We start from the raw sequence: 15199 nt of genomic DNA, 5'->3' as shown, positions 1-15199 counted from the left end.
CCATTTCAGATAGTTGACAAGAAGGCGTGAGTAACAATAGGGGGAAATTAGTATTGGGGAAATTCTAATTCTAATTAATTGTTAATTGAATTGTCTCTATGTTTACTTGTTTCCATGTATTTATACCTGCTCGTGTATTTTCCACTCCATGCATCTAATGAAGTGGGTTCTAGCCCATGAAAGCTTATGCCTAAATAAATTTGTTAGTTTCTGAAGTGCTACAAGGACTCCTTGTTGTTTTTGCTGATAAAGACTAACACGGCTACCGCTCTGAAACCTGTTCTTCACATACGTAAGACAAAAAAGAAAGATCAGGGATGGTGTGGGTCCACTGGTCAATGCAGGTGAGCTGATAACCGAAGATGATAGCTTAGCAGTAGCAGCACAACTGAGAGGCATCTGGGAGTTGTGGTGGATCACAGCCTCAACATGAGTCAGCAATGTGATACTGCTGCAAAAAAAGCAAATGCAATTTTAGGTTGCATTAACAGAGGCATAGTATGCAAGTCACAGAAGGCGACAGTACTGCTCTACTCAGTGCTGGCTGGGCGTCAGTTGGAGTACTGTTTCAGCAATGTATAGAAAGGATGTAGAGAAACTGGAAAGGATCCAGAGGCAAGCAACAAAGATGATCAAAGGGATGTAATGTAAACCATATGAGCAAAGGCTGAAGGATCTGGGTATGTTTAGTTTGGAAAAGAAGAGATTAAGGGGAGATGTGATTGTAATCTTCGAATACTTGAAAGGCTCCCACAAAAAAGAGGGAGAAAAGTTATTCTCTCTTGCCACAGAAGGCAGAACAAGAGACAATGGGTTCAAAGTAGGGCGGTTGATTAGTCACCGTTAACTCACTCAATTAACAAAATTAATCACAATAAAAAATTGCAATTAATCAGTTTTAATTGCACTGTTGAACAATAGAATACCAATTGAAATTTATTAAATATTTTGGATTTTTTTCTACATTTTCATATACATTGTATTCTGTGTTGTAACTAAATTAAAAAATTGCGTATTATTTTTTATTACAAATATTTGCACAGTAAAAATGATAAACAAAAGAAATAGTATTTCGCAATTCACCTCATACAAGTACTGTAGTGAAAGTGCAATTTACAAATGTAGAATTTTTTTGTTGCATAACTGCACTCAAACAATGTAAAACTTTAGAGCCTGGCATTCGCACGGCATTTTTGTAGCAGGCATTGTAAGGTATTAATGTGCCAGATATACTAAACATTCGTATGCCCCTTCATGCTTGGGTCACCATTCCAGAGGACATGCTTCTATGCAGATCATGCTTGTTAAAAAAATTATGCATTAATTAAAATTTGTGACTGAACTCCTTGAGGGAGAATTGTATGTCCCCTGCTCTGTTTTACTCGCCTTCTGCCTTATATTTTATGTTATAGCAGTCTTGGATGATGATCCAGCACACGTTCATTTTAAGGACACTTTTACTGCAGATTTCACAAAATGCAAAGAAGGTACCAATGTGAGATTTCTAAAGATAGCTACAGCACTCAACTCAAGGTTTAAGAATCTGAAGTGCCTTCCAAAATCTGAGAGGGACTAGGTGTGGAGCATGCTTTCAGGAGTCTTAAAAGAGCAACACTCCAATGCGGAAACTACAGAACCTGAACAACCAAAAAAAGAAAATCAACCTTCTGCTGGTGGCATCCGACTTAGATAATGAAAATGAACATGCGACTGCTTTGGGCTGTTATCGAGAAGAACCCATCATCAGCATAGACACATGGAATGGTGGTCGAAGCATGAAGGGACATATGAATCTTTAGCACATCCGGCACGTAAATATTTTGTGACATCGGCTGCAACAGTGGCAAGTGAATGCCTGTTCTCACTTCCAGGTGACATTGTAAACAAGAAACGGGCAGCATTATTTCCTGAAAATGTAAACAACTTGTTTGTCTGAGTGACTGGCTGAACAGGAAGTAGGACTGAGTGAACATGCAGGTTCTAAAATTTTATACTTTTGAATGCAATTTTTTTTACATAATTCTACATTTTTAAATTCAACTTTCATGATAAACAGATTGCACTACAGTACTTGTATTAAGTGAATTGAAAAATACTATTTCTTTTGTTTTTTTACAGTGCAAATATTTGTAATCAATAATAAATATAAAGTGAGCACTGTCCACTTTGTATTCTGTGTTGTAATTGAAATCAATATATTTGAAAATGTAGAAAACATCCAAATATTTGAATAAATGGTATTCTATTATTGTTTAACAATGCAATGAATCGCACAATTAATTTTTTTAAGCGCTTGACAGCCCTAGTTCAAAGTACAGCACAGAAGATTTAATTTCAGGAAAAACTTCCTAACTTTAAGACAAACATGACAATGGAACAGACTGCCTAGGGAGGTTTTGGAAGCTCCTTCACTGTGAGTTTTCAAACGGAGGCTGGATAGCCATCTGTCTTGGATGGTTCAGACACAACAGATCCTGCATCTTGGCAGGGGGTTAGACAAGATGACCTTTGAGGTCCCTTCTAACTGTACAGTTCTATAATTTCTGAAGGACAGCTTCCTCATGAGAGTTGTCCCTGAATAGGAATTGGGAGGGGGAAAGAGGGGGAAATGGAGTTAGAAGTAAAATTGAAGGAGATTTCCCAATTCCTCCATACTTAAGACCCACAGGTCTGTAGTGATATGGGTCCAAGAATGTCTAACTGAGTGTTGGCGTTCCTAGGCTGGCTGGATGAGCTCACAGAAGATAAAAAAGGTGAAGGTGGTCTCCTGCTGTAACCAGGGCCAGCGCTTCCATTTAGGCGACCTAGGCGGTCGCCTAGGGCACCAGGATTTGCGGGGGGGGGGCATTTTGCCGCCCTTGGCGGTAATTTGGCAGCGGGGGGTCCTTCCACGCTCTGTGTCTTCGGTGGCAATTCTGTGGCGGGTCCTTCACTCGCTTTGGGACCCGCCGCTGAAGTGCCCTGAAGACCGGGAGTGTGGAAGGCCTGCCCCCGCCGCCGAATTGCCGCTGACTTGGAGCGCGGAAGGACCCCCACCTAGGGCGCCAAAAACCCTGACACCGCTCCTGCCTGTAACTGTTCCCTTTTATCCTAGACTGGTCCTGCTGACAATGTGTAAAAAAGTATAATGGTTGGACTGCTGAAGGCTGAACTGCATCTTCTTTTGGGAGTGGAATTCTACAATCTATAAGGCTCTGAAGCTTGTAGTCGATCTGCTGAGAAAAAACCACTGGTCCCTCAAAAGGGTGGTCTGTTGGACTTCCTGAAGACGACCTGCTGACTGGAACAACAAACAGCTATGCATTGTAATGGCTGATTTATTGGCTCTGGCAGCAAAATCTGCAGCGTTCAATGCAGCCTGAAGCAAGGTCCTGACTAAAAATCTTTGCCTCATTCACTACACTATGAGAAACTCTTGTATGGCCTCCTCTGGCAACTCATCTGTAATTTTTAAATATTATCCCAGAGGGAGAAGTCATAATGCCCAGCAATGCTTACGGATTATAAATCCATAGTTATAGTTCAGCTGTAGAATAAACTTTTCTCCCAAAATGGTCACATTTCTTTGCATCTTTTGATTTTGGGGTAGACGCTTGTGGACCCTGATGCTGTCTTTAGTTAACAGCTGAAACCACCAAAGACCCCAGGGTAGGGGGTGTATACAAAAATGTTCAAACCCCTGTGAGGGGACATACTACTTCCCATTCAGTTCTTTCAGCTGTGGGAGTCAGGGAAGATAGCATTTGGCCACAATATTTTTGTGAATTCCAGAATAGTTTTCTTTACTAGGAATGCCACTCAAGAGGGCCTCACAGATCCCAACATATCAACAATCTGTGTGAGCTCTTCTGAACTACTGCTATCTGCATATGTAGGGAGGAAGTCACCCTCTTCAGGTCTTTGTGGGCCCCGTAATGGTCCAGGAGAAGTGAGGAAACACCAGACACTACTGCCTCATCAGCAGGGTCCTACCAAATTCACGACCATGAAAAACACATCACATACCCTGAAATCTGGACTCCTCCCATGAAATGTGGTCTTTTGTGTGCTTTTCCTCTATACTATACAGATTGCTGGTCTCCCCTGTGAATTTCTCAAATTGGGGGCCCTGACCCAAAAGAAAGTTGCAGGGGGGTCACAAGGTTATTTCAGAATTGCTACCCTTACGTCTGTGCTGCCTTCAGAACTGGGTGACCAGAGAGCTTCTCCAAGACTTCAGCAGACAGTGTACATGCTGTCCTGACTGGTACCACTAAGGGAAAATCTGATACTACTATCAGAGGGGTAGCCGTGTTAGTCTGGATCTGTAAAAGCAGCAAAGAGTCCTGTGGCATCTTATAGACGAACAGACGTATTGGAGCATGAGCTTTCGTGGGTGAATGCATCTGACGAAGTGGGTATTCACCCACGAAAGCCCATGCTCCAATACGTCTGTTAGTTTATAAGGTGCCACAGGACTCTTTGCTGCTTTTACTGATACTACTAGTATACTGGGCACACACACCCCTAGAGTTGAATAGACATGTGCAATCACTTGAAACAGAATCAGACTGTCAGGAGGATAGCTGCCTATCTGACTTCCCATTTTTAGTAAGACACTTGAGAAACATTATTTAGTGAATAACTTCAAAGAATCCTACCGCCAAGCTGCTGAGATGCTGTTTTTCAAGGAGTAGCTGCATTTCCTCTAGATTTTGCTGGACGAGAAGTTGGTCACTATCCAAGTTTGTTCCACTGTTTTCTTGGATCATTTTATCATAGCCAACATTTGTGGAGATCTGCTTTCGATGTAAGAAGCCATTTTTAGATTCTGATGAATCAGAGGAAGAATCTGTAATTCTTGGTGTGAAAAAATAAAAGTTAAGCCAAAAGTAACTAAACTATGTATTTCTTGATCTAACTATACAGTTTACAATACATAGCTTTTAAAATAAGAAACATGCTGAAGTACATGGCAAGAATATAATATCTCCTAAATAGAGGCAACATAATATATACATAATTACTGGTGGGGCTGATAGCACCAGCGATTATTAAGGTTGTGCAGTTGCTTTTAGCTTTGCCAAACTTTAAAGATTTGGGTTGAAATTTTTCATGTTTAATGACTGCCTCAGGCTGAATTCTTTTGGAAAGCTTCTGACAAAATGGTTCAGTCATTTCCAAGAATGAGTCTAGGGTTTTGGGTTTTTTTGCCCATGTTAAAAAAATACTGGTGATATTTTGTTTGAGAAACTCTAGTGCCCCCATGCCTTGGAAGAGGGATTTGAATTTGGCAAAGGGTGGAGGAGAGCTTTGTGTCAGGGATGTGGCTTTGCCATCACATTAAAGTTAACCCAAATTTGGCCAAGTTATCACAAGCATTTGAAGAACTGGAGATCACAAATGCTCAGTAGAGTCTTGCCAGAGCTTTGCAACTAAACTCCCCAAAGATAATGTGTACACTGTACATGCTCCAGCCCATGGTTGAGAAAGATTTTCCTCACAATTGCAGCTCTGGGCTGCAGCAGGCTTGGTCCTGGTACTGAAAAAGGCAACAGGGAGCCTGTTTCTCCTGTGCTCCCAATGAACCCCTGCTGGGCCCGAGACAACCAGGAGGAGGAAGTTGCCCCATGTGAATGCAGAGGAGACAAAAACCAGACTCAGGGTAGAGGTGGGTGAGTACATTGGGATAAAGAGCCAGGGAGGGACAGCTAGGATTGAAGGCTAGTGGGGGAAGAGGAAAAAATGGGATTGGGAGTTGGGATGGAGGGAGAATGATACTGGTTTGACTGGGAGCTGGGAGAAGACACTTTGACTGGAAGCCATGGAAGGAAACAAGTGGGAGATACCTGGGACCCAGTGAATGGGGTAGAGTGGAAAACTGACATCAGACGAGGAATTGACTGGCAGGGGTGAGATGGGACTGAGAATTGGTGGTGCAGGGGGAAGGAGAAGATAGTAGAGACAGCTTGGAGGAGGATTCATGGTGCATGAGAACTGGGATTGGCTGGGCAAAGACCAAGACATGAACACAGTGGTGGGCAAGGGACACATTGAGATCGGATGAGGAGCCAGTGAGGAAAACTGGAAGTCACTGAGGACAAGAAATGCGAGCAGAGGTGACTGAAAGGGAGAGAGACAGATTGGATGAGGAGCCGGGAGGGTACTTGGTCTGGTTAGGCAGGACACTGAGAACAAGAAGCTAGGGGAGAGGGACTGGGAATGATTGGGCAACGAGACTGGGATAAGAAGCCTATGGAATGGAGAAAGGACAGAACTGGGACAGGGGCAGGTAAAAGGGGAAGGGGCAGAAGGGATCATGCTTGGGGGGGACCGGGCAGAAGAGTCTGTGCTGTCCACTAAAACACACACTCCCCTACAGCCTGGACTAGAACCAAAGGTTCCTGAGCCTCACCTTTCCTCTGCTGTCAGCAAATCACAGAAAAATCATAGAAAGTTATGGTTGGAAGAGACCTCAGGAGATCATCTAGTGCAACTCCCTGCTCAAAGGAGGACCAACCTCAGCTAAATCATCCCAGCCAGGGATTTGTCAAGTCGGGCCTTAAAAGCCTCTAAGGAAGGAGATGCCACCACCTCCCTAGGTAACCCATTCCAGTGCTTCACCACCCTCCTAGTGAAATCCACAAAATGTCCCATTCCCCTCCAGTGCTGGTCCACAGAGAGAATGAAAACCTACCACTGTTATAAGTTAGCCACTTAATTCAAGTGGGAAAAGTCTATGCAGTGAATATAAAGATTCAAACCTTCCTGATGATCCATGTGGGTGTCAATATGGTATCACATTATAGCGTTTCTATTTTTTCAGTTTGCTTTCAAAAAAAAAACAAAACCAACAACTAGGAAACCACACACAATAACTATATTCAAAGAACATTAAGATTTCAAAGTCAAGGACACATAAATTAGGAAATACCAGATTAAAGTTGACTGTGCAACCTTAAATCAGCCCCCTTGTGTTGTACATATTAGGATACAGTCTTTAATTACATGATCACATACTATTTTTATAGAAGTTGGAAAGTATATAGTGGATGAAGCGGAAGATTTCAGAAAGGACAGTATCACAATTAAAGCAGTTGAATGCTTTCCTGGAGAACTGACTCTGCCACAGAGTTCCTGTGTGATGCTGGGCAAGTCACTTAAGTAAACATTTCATGGGAGGTCAATAATTATGTGTTCTCATTTTCTGGGTACCCATCTTGATACACTGGGGGTCTGATTTGCAGATATGCTGTTCATTCACTGTTGCAACTGAAGTCAATGGGAGCTCTGCTTTGACCACAGTAAGTACTTTACAATGGTAAGTATTCTGAAAAACCAGGTCCTAAGCACCTCAAATTCAAAATTAATAGATAGTCTTGACCTTAATTTTTGTACCTCAGTTCTCCATACATGAAATGGGAATATCTACCTACTCATATCATATCTTCTTTTGCTCCAGCAATCCAGGGTAGAGCTTGGAGACATTTTTTCAGCTATAGTTTATTCACTGAAAAATGCAGTTTTGGATGACCCAGAATTATTCACTAATATGTGTTGAGTTCGATGATAAGCTTTGACCAAACTGAAACTGCAATGTTTCAGAATAGTCAAAATGAAATATTTTGTTTCAACTCAACTTGAAATTGTTATTATGAAGGACTACAAAATGCTACTGGGAATGACAATGAATAGGCATTGGGACCAGAAAAAACAGAGAGAAAGATTCTATACCCTGGTGGTTAAGGCTCTCGTTTAGGATGTGGGAAACCCAAGGTCAATTCCCTGCTCCAATGACTATTATTTATACCAAGTGGAAGAGTTTCAACAGGAGAGATTACGAAAGACCAATGTCACATATATCCTATAGCCCAGCAGCTAAGATACTGTCTTGCAACATGGGAGCTCAAAGTTCAAATTCCTTCTTCACATCAGGCAAGGGGAAAGCAGGGGAATTAAACCTGGGTCTCCCACATCCCAGGTGAGTTTCCTAACCACTGGGCTAATGCTCATAAGTAGGGTTCCACCTCCTTCTTCTCCTCATTTCTGCTGTTTGTAAAGCTATTCTTCCTTTGCTTTCCTTAAAATGTGCAAAATTGAAACAAAAAATTTCAAGTTAGGTTGAAATAAAATGTTTCATTTTGATGAGACTTGAAATTTTTTCAATGTTTCAATTCCACCCAAAATGAAACTTTTTTGGAACTGCCCAAGAACAAAGAAAATTCATTATTCATCCCATTCTAATCCTGGGATGGGAGAATGGCCTTTGGCAGCCACTGCAACTGGTTCAGGCTAGAACAGTCCTGAGGCTGCTCTAACTAATGCTGGTGATTGAACGAGCCCCCAGGATTAGGGGAGTGCAAACGTTTGCCTCCTTTCCTCTGCTTTTGTGCCATGTAGACATCAAACAATTTAAGGATATGGCACAACATTTTAATTTTAATAGTACTTGTAGCGGAACAGACTCACCCCTGTGGCGCCTCCCACTAGTCTCTCAGGGAATTAGCTCATTCCAGCTCCGCAGCGCGCTCTGCAGGCTGGTGATCCGCCTGTCCTCTGTCCCCCATCCCCCATGTCCCTCCCTGGACCCAGTGCCCTTTTACCTGGGATGCTGCCCCCTGGCAGTAAACCCTTTCTTTCAGGGTCTCCCCTCCCTGGGAAACCCCCACCTACTATCCCCAACTCACCTCAGTATCAGGCTACTGCCAGTCATTGTCTAGCCCCCGTGCCCTGGGGCAGACTGCAGTATCAGCCTCCTCCTCATAACTGGCAAGGTTGGGTTTGGACCTGCTGCCTTTGCCTACCCCTGGGCTGCCCTCTGCAACCCCCAGTACCTTTTGGCCTTATGCTAGGCCACAGCCTGAGGCTTTCCAGGCTGGAGCTCCCCAGCTTCTCAGCCTGTCCCAGGGCCAGCTCCAGGCACCAGCATTCCAAGCTGGTGCTTGGGGCGGCACTCTGCAAGGGGCGGCAGTTTTCGTCACCCCAAGCAGCGCATCGAATTGCTGCCGCAGGTGGCGCGGGCAGTCCATGTGCCCTTAGGGCGGCAGGAGTGTTTCCGCAGTGGTGGCAATTCGGCAGCGGCTTCTATGTTTAGCTGTCCACGGTGGCTTCAGCTAAATGTAGAAGCTGCCGCCGAATTGCCGCCGCCGTGGAAACGCCCCTGCCGCCCTAAGGGCACATGGACTGCCCCCGCCGCCCATAGCAGCAATTCAGCGTGCTGCTTGGAGCAGCAAAAACTGTAGAGCCGGCCCTGGCCTGTCCCAAGCCCTGCTCCACTCAGGTACTCCGTCTCTAGCTCCCTACAGCCAGGCGCTTCTCCCTCAATGGGCAGAGAAAGACTCATGAGCTCCTGGCTCCCAGCCTCTTTATACAGGCCAGCTGGAGCCTGACTGGGGCGTGGCTGAGCTGCAGCCACATCCCAATCAACCCAACTTAGCAGCGCCCAGCCACAACCTTCCTCCAGGGCTGTTTTAAGCCCTTCAGGGCAGTAGCAGGGTAATTACTCTGCTACAGTACTCATAGCAGCATTTTTTGCCACTAGATAGTTTGCTAAAATTCCAGAAGAGTAGTGTCAATTATTTGCTGTATATTACAATGCATTAGCTAAATAATTTCGTTTTTAAACACAATAGAATAAATAGAAATGTTTACCTGCAGCTACTTTTGTGCCTATTAGATGATGATAAATATAACCCTGATGTTAAAACGGATCCTTGAATTTGTTCAAGAGCCTCTTCTAATCGAGGAGCTGGTTTTCTCTGAACTATTTGGTTAAATGGAAAGACACATCATAAGGAAACATTCTATAAAACTTCATCATAAATCATTTTGGCCAAAATTTTCAAACTTGGATATCTAAAGTCAGACTAACAATAAACAGAAATGGTTTGATCATCACTGGGAGCTAGAGTTGCTCAATACCGCTGAAGACAAAAATCAGGCCAATTCTATTTAGATGCCTAAATATGGATTATTCAGGAGCCTGATCTGAATTTGAAAATTTTAGCATTTGTCTTTAGTCTACACTGCTGAAAGAAATATGTAATATACCACTCTCTTTTTGTTGTTGTTTTAGCCAAACTATATTATACAAACTGATAAATGACTGAATAATTCTGTCTAGTAATTTCCCAGGGTGAATTATGGCTTACTTCCCACATCATAGGTAGTAGTGCAGGAGGGGAAGGACGCTCCACAGAACCACTACATCTCCCTTTGTGCAAGTGGGAAGAACAGGGTGGGGACTTGCTCCACCTCCCTAATACACTAGGTGGTATAGCTATTGGCCACTGGCACCATTTATTCCTGCCTTGACACAACAGGGAAACCATGAGAGTGTTTGTGATTTGCAACCTAGCCCTCACGGCAAAGCCATGATTAAGCTGTAAAGTAGTACCATCCTTTTCAGGTTTTTTTACTTTGATAATGTCTCTGACTTTAAGATCAAATAACTCACAGTTGATGCTGCTGCATCTGTGACAACAAATCTGACAAAGATTATTTTAGTGATCGCCTCAAAAGCGGTATATGACTATACTACACAATTCTTTTGTTCAATACAGACCCAGTCTTTGGCTGGGTTAGAGTGCCCCCAATCCACTACTGCTTTGATAATACCATAGAATATTTGGAAAAGCTAGTCCACCCTCTTTAATGGTATCTTCTTTCTCTCCTGTTTTTTTCTTATTCCATATAAATTCTAACAGCATCTTCAGTATTCCTGCAACAGTTTTATCTAGGCCAATCACAGAAAGATTTTAAAATAAGAAAGATATCCTTGTCTGAATATTCATTTTGACTGTAGCTATTCTTCCCAATCAAAAAAAAAAATTGCCTACTTTTTTCATTTGTTGAAGTAGTGGTTTGACATTTAACTCATAGAGTTCTTATAGGTTGTTTGAGATTCGAATTGCCAAGTATCTTATAGAATTTGTACCCAAATGTTTTCTGGAGGAGTGACTTTTCAGAGACTGGCAAACTGAAAGCTAACATTTGAGATCTGGCATAATTTACTCTAAATCCAGATGCTTTCCCAAAGTCCTGGATTTCCTTTAGAAACTCATTTTAGGGAAATACTTGGTTTAGATAAAAATAATATAATACCAGTGCATGTAATGCTATTTTATGATGTGCTCCTGACTGTTTTAATCCCATGATAGATCCATTGTTCCTTATTCTCTTTGCCAAAGGCTCGAGTGCAAGAAAAGAAAAGGAGACAATGGACATCCCTGCCTAGTCCCTCTGTGTAATTCAGAAAGGGGAGCTTTAACTCCATTAACTTGCACAGCTGCTTTGGACAGGGGTAAAGACAACTTATCTTTTAAAGGAACAGGGGGCCAAAGTCCTTATGGGCTAAGTTCTCTCTAAGCTTTGCGGCCGCACAGCAGGCTATCAAGGGCTGCGCAGGTGAGCAGCGGAGAAAGGCGCCTTTCCCCTAGCCCCAACAGCTGCAGCAAGAGAGAGCTGGGGGGAGTCCTCTCTCCTCGCCACAGTCCCGGGGCAGCCTGCACCCCAAAACCTTCATCCCGGCCCCACTCTAGAGCTCCTATCCTCAGCTAGAGTCCTCACCCCCCCATGCCTCAACCCTCTGCCCCAGCCCTGAGCCCCTTCCCACACCCCAAACCCCTCAGCCTTGGTCCCACCCCAGAGCCCAGACCCTCAGCCAGAACCCTCAATCCCCTGTACCACAACCCTCTGCCCCAGCCCTGAGCCCCCTCCCCACTCTGAACTCCCCACCCCATCCCCACCACACTATCACTTCCATATCAGTGCACATAACAAAATTCATTCCGCACATGGATGTAAAAAATTAGAGGGAACATTGCTTATGGGACAGGACTTGAAAAAGAAAGTTCCACTCTATTCTATCACAGGCTTTCTCTGTGTCTAGTAATAACAAGAGAAATGGATCTTTTTTGATCTGGCACTATGAATGGTTCAAGTACTCTCCAAATATTGTCTGACATTTGTCTATCCTTAATCCAGTTTGATCTGGCTTTATATAAACTGATCTGATTACAGTTTATGCTGTTATACTTTGTTTTATATGCAAACATATATGTTTCTATCATTATCCTTTTCCACTCTCTCTTAAATCTTAGCCTTCTAACAATAAACATGTTTGTTTTCACTATAAATATATCTTGGTGCTGCGAGGTTACATTGGGGCTGATCCTCAGCTAAATCAAACAGACTGGTGTTTGCACTGTTCCTTTACAGGATAATTTCTGTGAGTATCCAGTGGTTAAGGGCTGAACACTGCAGGGGAACACTTTAAGGGGGCTCAGGGATTGAGGTGCACCTATTGTTAACTTGCAATGCAAAGTGAGGGCTAGCACTGTCCTGAGAAGATTGTTTGGGTAGCTGACAGACTGGTGGTATCAGGGAGCTCTCTAAGTTAAGTACAAGTAAATCTTCCTATCACTGGAGGCAGAAGAGTAACAGGTGGACTCACAGTCCTGGGCACTTTGAGGAAGCATTAGACTGACAAATACATACAATATGAGGATTCACTACATTGTGCGATGAATTTCCAAACCTATTCTCTTGCGTTGGGAAAAATGGAGATGAGCACGCTGGAACTTTTCAGTTGCTTCTTGAAGTTTCAGTTTCCTTTGTTTCAGGATCTGTTCTCTAGATCTTAGTTCTTTTTCTTCTTTTGCCCTCTGTTTTTCCTCAAGTGCTCTATTTAAAAAGTAAAAACAATGGTTATTTTTTTCTGATGAACATAACCCATCACACAGGAATTATAATTACACTCAGAGAAATGGCTTCATTAAACTATTTGCATAATATTATAATATCCTGTTTAGTTTAAAAGCTTACTTCTCACAGATTACAGTGCCACGCAAACTTCAGTGTTACTGGAAAATGACGGTTCAGTTGAGAACATTTTTGAAATTGGACAATGTCCTACACGTGCCAAAGAAGAGGGGTCATATTACAATCTTCCTATTTGCTAACTTTGATCAAATGATCTGATCATCCCTTATGAGAGGAATATAGTAATCGCTCAGCAGATTAGACTAGTATCTGGTCTCTGACAGTGGCCAGTACTAGATGCTTCACAAGGAAGAGTTATGTAACAAGGCATATCCTCCCTATAATATACTCTGCTGGCCAAATGTGGCACTGCAGGTGCTCCATGCCTCAGTTTCCCATGTCATCAATAAGTTTAAAGAGGCTTTACATAAGGAACAATGCCCCTTCTGAGGGGTCAAGCTTATTAACCAAAGACACATGGAAAATACAAGCCTAAGGGCCCTAGATACCATTTGACCCTTTCTCTCTCCACTGTGTAATAACAGAGCTGATTAAGACTCACCTGACAGTCTTGTTACACTCTGCAGAGCTGAAGTTTCTGGTAATCTAAGTCTAAGCATTAGACTTGCTTTGGGACAGTGTCTCTGATGCAACAGACTGCCCACTGTGCACCAGCAGTGAGGCTCCCCCACTAACAGCTGAAATCACTAAGAGCTGTGTTAAGAGGTGGGACCTAAAGACATCCCAGTGAATCAGTGATCAGCCGGTGAAGCAAAGCCCAGTAGAGAAGCATGGTGATCGGCTAGTGGGGCGGCCGGCAGAGAGGCGCAGCGATTGGCTGACGGGGCAGCTGGTGGAGAGGCAACCGGCGGTGGAGAAGCCGTGGAGAGGAACGGAGCTGCGACCAGGAAGCAGGGCAGCCGCGGAGAGGAGTGGCGAGTGAGTGCCCAGACAGCAGAGTGAATAAAGTGCCTTCTTACCCCCCCACTACTACCCAGGGTCGGAGGTGAACTCAGCAAATGTACTTCTGAACTCAGGGTCTGCACCGAACAAGGATAGCAACTGTGAGTGGGGTGCAGAGAAGGGACGAGCACATTAAAAGGGACTTTTTGGTGGCTGGACTTTAGAACCTGAGAAAAAGGTGGGGGTGGGTCTTTTGCTCATGGTTTATGTTTATAAACCCTGTTTATGGCATTTTTCCAAATTAATGCTAGGTTACTTCCCTCCTTTTGTTAAAGTTTCTTTTCTACACTCAGATTCTGTGCTTGTTAGAAGGGAAGTATTGTCTCTTAGAGGCGCCCAGGGGGTGGTATGTAATTGTCCCAGGCTACTGGGTGAGGCTTGAGCCTGTTTTGTGTTGTATTGTTGAAAAGGAACCCTTAGATATTGAATCCGGCCCTTCTTGCAGCCAATTCCAACAGGCAGAAGGGTTACACAAATATTCCTGCAGCAGTGACTACTCTGATTAAATTTTTGAACTCTGCTGCTCAGGGATCACAGTGACTAGAAGCTCATCTCCCAGTTAAAATTCCCAGCATGTTTAGTCTAAATTCCCATTGAAATTGATGAGGACTTCTGTTTAAAAACAATATCATGAAATGGCCCACAACAACTATCAGCAGGTTTGACTATGCAGAAAAATAATTTGCAATCCAAACATGTCAAATTAATACTGGATTCGGAACAAGACTGATATGATAAATGCCTTCTGCTTGCTTGAGACTGTAAATTATTGTGAAGTGTGCCCAGATCTGAATATAACCTACTGGAAAAGGAAGACATGTACAAGAAAACTATATCAGAGGGGTAGTCGTGTTAGTCTGGATCTGTAAAAGCAGCAAAGAGTCCTGTGGCACCTTGTAGACTAATAAATGTATTGGAGCATGAGCTTTCATGGGTGAATACCCACTTCATCAGATGCATGTGATGCTATATGCATCTGACGAAGTGGGTATTCACCCACGAAAGCTCATGCTCCAATACGTCTGCTAGTCTACAAGGTGCCACAGGACTCTTTGCTGCTTTTACAAGAAAACTATAGTAAATTTTGATTTTAATTTAGGCCATATAAAAACCAGTTACAACATAAGCGCCTATCATAAAGGGCCTGTCCTACACGCCTTCCTCAAGCTATATTCCGTTGACCTCACTGGCAATTATGACTTCATAGGGAGTATGCAATCAGTCCATTTGTTTCATTGAAGGGTAGCAACATTCTCTAGTGGTTAAAGGAAGGTACTGGGAATTAGGACTTCTGGTTTCTATTCCTAATTCTGTCAATGGCTTGCTATGTTACTGTGAGCAAGCAACTTAGCCAAAATTTTGATGTTACTTTTGTTCTGAGTGTTGACATTGAAACACTTAAGATCTGATTGTCAGAGATCCTGAACATCCCAAAATACAATGGAAGTCAATGAGAGCTGCAGAAGCTCAGCATCTCTGAAAATTAGGCCCTTGG

At 43.2% G+C, this 15199-nt stretch overlaps 1 protein-coding gene across 1 annotated transcript in view; it reads right to left on the bottom strand.

Annotated features, from left to right (window-relative positions):
- CEP126 (centrosomal protein 126) overlaps positions 1 to 15199 on the bottom strand; it is a 59889-nt gene that overhangs the window by 39766 nt on the left and 4924 nt on the right. The window contains exons 3-5 of the mRNA XM_030560223.1: positions 12518 to 12663; positions 9631 to 9742; positions 4641 to 4839 (exon numbers count right to left, since the gene is read on the bottom strand). Of these exons, the coding sequence (XP_030416083.1) occupies positions 4641 to 4839; positions 9631 to 9742; positions 12518 to 12663 (457 nt within the window). The remainder of the gene's footprint in view (positions 1 to 4640; positions 4840 to 9630; positions 9743 to 12517; positions 12664 to 15199) is intronic.

This window comes from Gopherus evgoodei, chromosome 1 (genome assembly GCF_007399415.2).
Source record: "Gopherus evgoodei ecotype Sinaloan lineage chromosome 1, rGopEvg1_v1.p, whole genome shotgun sequence".
In the NCBI taxonomy this organism is placed as follows: Eukaryota; Metazoa; Chordata; order Testudines; family Testudinidae; genus Gopherus; species Gopherus evgoodei.
The sequence above is the reverse complement of the archived record's forward strand: the minus strand, read 5'-3'. Positions and strand labels throughout refer to the sequence as shown.